Source organism: Colias eurytheme, chromosome 7 (assembly GCF_061535395.1).
Source record: "Colias eurytheme isolate Ceu_HAF_F1 chromosome 7, ilColEury1 Martin Lab GWU primary, whole genome shotgun sequence".
Lineage (NCBI taxonomy): Eukaryota > Metazoa > Arthropoda > Insecta > Lepidoptera > Pieridae > Colias > Colias eurytheme.
In genome coordinates this window covers 1-4,157 of record NC_142986.1, presented here as the reverse complement: position 1 = coordinate 4,157, position 4,157 = coordinate 1, and the positions used below count along the sequence as shown (strand labels likewise).

The 4,157-nt window shown below is 41.1% G+C and overlaps 1 protein-coding gene across 1 annotated transcript; it reads right to left on the bottom strand.

Annotated features, from left to right (window-relative positions):
- Positions 1-378: 378 nt before the first annotated feature.
- On the bottom strand, positions 379-1,659 carry LOC149906830 (uncharacterized). Its single transcript, XM_090103873.1, has one exon. The coding sequence runs from the start codon at positions 1,657-1,659 to the stop codon at positions 379-381; it is 1,281 nt and encodes a 426-aa protein (XP_089959999.1).
- Between the last annotated feature and the right edge of the window lie 2,498 nt (positions 1,660-4,157).

Below are 4,157 nucleotides of genomic sequence, written 5' to 3'. Positions count from 1 at the left end.
AGATGGTCCAGGTAGAGCCCCACTGGTTTATCGGGCTCGAAGTAGAAGGACACTACAATCATCTCCCAGGCTTTGGTTCTGAGAGTGGCCACAACGATGTTGTTACTGCTAAGGCGTGTATGTAGTTCGACATCCAGTGTGTCGTCGAGTACTACAATACACGCCTTTACTGCTCCACCCCCTTCCCCTTCGCTCTGGAAGATCCTCACTCCATTGTATGTCCTCATACTTTTCGCCCCACCAACGTAGGGCTCTTGCAGCAATGCTACGCATGCCTTACGCTTGGTGGCTTCGAGCAGTAGCTCCCGTGTGGCGATTTGGCTCCGCTGGAGATTGGCCTGCAGCATTCGGTACTGGAAGGACTCACCTTGGGCAACCTTAGCAATACGCTACCGCCGATCTGGCCAGAGCATCCCACCTCTTTCTTTCCGTACACTCTCTGTCAAAGGCGCTGTGCTCTGCGCTGCCTTTCTTAGCCTTTATGCAGTTGATGCATTGAGGCACTTCTCCCCGCAGCCACTTGTCGCACTCGGTCTTCATGTGAGGACCAGCGCAGTGGCTGCATCGTTCCTTCTCTTCCCTACACATTCGTCTCGTATGCCCGTACCCAAGACAGCGCGAGCACTGCACTAACGGACTTTGATCCATCACTTTCACTCTACTTAGCCCTATATGGGCGTATCCTTCACTCGTGCATCTCTTCCATACCTGTGGACTCACCCTGGCCACTACGTGGTTCTGGAGGTGGTTCCTTGCTTTCATCACGTACGCTACTTCTACCTTTCTCTCTTCCCCCTTCAGGCCCTCAAGGATGCTTGCATTTTGGTTACTGAATGCTGTGACGAAATCGTCAACTTCGCATTTCATTACATCCCTGAAGACTAGTAGAGGGCTCTTATTTTTTACATCTTCCACTACTAATCCCTCATTCTTTCTCAGCCTTTCCTTCACCTTGATTCTTTCTTCCTCATTCGCACAGCCGACGACCACCTTCCTGTTCTTCACCTTTCTTACCCTCTCTACTTTCACCCATCCGTCCTTTGCATCCACAGTCTTTCTGATCATTTCTAACACCTCATCACCCGTCTCTTGTTCGTCTTTGGATGACACCATGACCGAATGCAGGGCTCTTGCTTCGGGGAGTTTCTCTATGACTCCCTTCGAGACAACGCCCGCATAACTCGCCGTTTTGGCGACAGTCATGTTGCCCTCCAAAAGCGAGCTCAATTTGTCCATTTTATTTTCATTCTCCCGCATGCTTACTCTCATATCTTCCATTCTTGTCATCATCTCTTTCATACTTTCTTTCATTCCTTCACTTAGGTCCAGATTTCTCACCAATGCGTCGTCAACTACGCTGGGACCAGCATCGGATGGCGGGGGGGGATGTATAGGGTCCCCACTACGCCCTCCACTACCAGCCCTGGCATTGGTGAGTTCAAACTCAATCTCTTTTATTATTTCATACATCCTTTCTAGCGCCGTAATTACCCCGTCTTTTATATCAGTCTTTAAATTTCGGGACTCCCGCAGGTGGGCTTTCCCTTTCAGCAGAAGGGCTTTCCCTTCTGCAGTCCGACTTTTAGGTGTTGCAGGCTTCTTCACTGGTTCGGAGATAGTGAACGTGTCACTGGCACGCCTCTGGGGAGTGTGGATCATGATGACTTAGGGAAAAAAAAAAAAAAAACCCCTGTCAATAATAATACTTATTCTTAACACTATTAGGTCTCCCAATAGGGGAGATACCTGTCAATAATTACAATTAAAATAAATATCACAGATATAAATATAAGATATAAAATAATAATATAAAAATATAATATAAAATAAAAATATAAAATATTAATAGGTCACTGAAAGATAAAAATTGTCAACTTATCACTATTTAAAATATTAATAAAATATTAATATTAATACGTCCGTAATAATTACAATTGATCAACAATAAAAAAGTCAAGTCAATAAAAAAGTCAATACTTATACTTAATCAGTCTCCCAATAGGGGAGGCACCTGTCAGTGATTACAATAAAATAAAATAAAAATGAAAATGAGCAGCAAATACTAATATGATATTAGTAATACCTAATAAGTATTATAGTCTATAGTTCAGTTTAAAAAGTCAATCTATAAGTTATACGATATTATTATCGTACGGTTCGACCTACTAAGCTAGCACTAGCTTACTAAAGCTAGCTAGTCAGTACTAACCACTCAAGTCAATAATTAATAATTATTATTTTTACTTAAGACTATCAGGTCTCCCAATAGGGGAGTCGCCTGTTTATGATGAATAGAAATAAATGAATGAAAGATAATAATATTATTAATAAAATTATTATAAATAATAATATTATAAATATATATATATTTGTGTTGTGTGGTATATGGTCCCTAAGCACTCAGTATATAATAACCTTAGTCTAACAGCTACACCAAAAATGATGTAGCTGGTCTATTATATAGCTACACTTACAATAATTTACTAATAGATAATAGATACAGACTATTACATTAAATTGAAAACATTCATTTGCCACCACGTGTTTCTTGTTTTCGTTTTTGTTGACTCGTGACCTACTTAGATTTTTCTCTTAAAAAACGTTATGAGGAGTTAAGATAATTTATTATCTTTGTGCGGGAAGGTGTATGGAATATCCCAGCACTAATTTAAGTAGGAAACACAGTGGGGGGGAAAGGAGGAAAAGTATAGTTTTGGCTGAAGAAAGTTTCTACTTTTAGGTTAAAACACTCTTTGGTGTCTATCTTCGCCAATTTTCAACCGATTTCCCCGGGACAAAAACCACAGGCTTTATTTTGATAAGACGCGTCTATTTGCACTTGTATCGTTTCACCATGCACTAAGTTAGGGAGGATTGCCACCGCCCGGCTTGCCGAAAATTGTTTGTTTTACCTTATGTATGGGTCCAAAAAATCCCAAAATTTTCACAGGCACTCGTTTCACTAATACCCACAACACTACAGTTGCGGTTCGCGAAGTCCCCGATATAAATCGGGACTTCCCAGCGACGCCGTACTTTTGTTAATTTAGTAAAAATTTCTTTCGGTAATAACTTTTCACAGGCTCACTCGATTTTAAAACCGTTTTCGCGTCCGTATCTGTTGTCCAAGCGCGCATCCACTGGTATATTACACTAGTGTGTAAGATGAAAAAATACCACTTTTGCAAAAAATAAACTCAGGAGCGATGCGATTTCGCTGTCTACGGACCGCGTTCGGGCAAATGACTCGGTTAGGTTAGGTTAGGTTAGGTTAGGTTAGGTTAGGTTAGGTTAGGTTAGGTTAGGTTAGGTTAGGTTAGGTTAGGTTAGGTTAGGTTAGGTTAGGTTAGGTTAGGTTAGGTTAGGTTAGGTTAGGTTAGGTTAGGTTAGGTTAGGTTAGGTTAGGTTAGGTTAGGTTAGGTTAGGTTAGGTTAGGTTAGGTTAGGTTAGGTTAGGTTAGGTTTAGGTTAGGTTAGGTTTAGGTTAGGTTAGGTTAGGTTAGGTTAGGTTAGGTTAGGTTAGGTTAGGTTAGGTTAGGTTTAGGTTAGGTTAGGTTAGGTTAGGGTTAGGTTAGGTTAGGTTAGGTTAGGTTAGGTTAGGTTAGGTTAGGTTAGGTTAGGTTAGGTTAGGTTAGGTTAGGTTAGGTTAGGTTAGGTTAGGTTAGGTTAGGTTAGGTTAGGTTAGGTTAGGTTAGGTTAGGTTAGGTTAGGTTAGGTTTAGGTTAGGTTAGGTTAGGTTAGGTTAGGTTAGGTTAGGTTAGGTTAGGTTAGGTTAGGGTTAGGTTAGGTTAGGTTAGGTTAGGTTAGGTTAGGTTAGGTTTAGGTTAGGTTAGGTTAGGTTAGGTTAGGTTAGGTTAGGTTAGGTTAGGTTAGGTTAGGTTAGGTTTAGGTTAGGTTAGGTTAGGTTAGGTTAGGTTAGGTTAGGTTAGGTTAGGTTAGGTTAGGTTAGGTTAGGTTAGGTTAGGTTAGGTTAGGTTAGGTTAGGTTAGGTTAGGTTTAGGTTAGGTTAGGTTTAGGTTAGGTTAGGTTAGGTTAGGTTAGGTTTAGGTTAGGTTAGGTTAGGTTAGGTTAGGTTAGGGTTAGGTTAGGTTAGGTTAGGTTAGGTTAGGTTAGGTAGGTTAGGTTAGGTTAGGTTAGGTTAGGTTAGGTTAGGTTAGG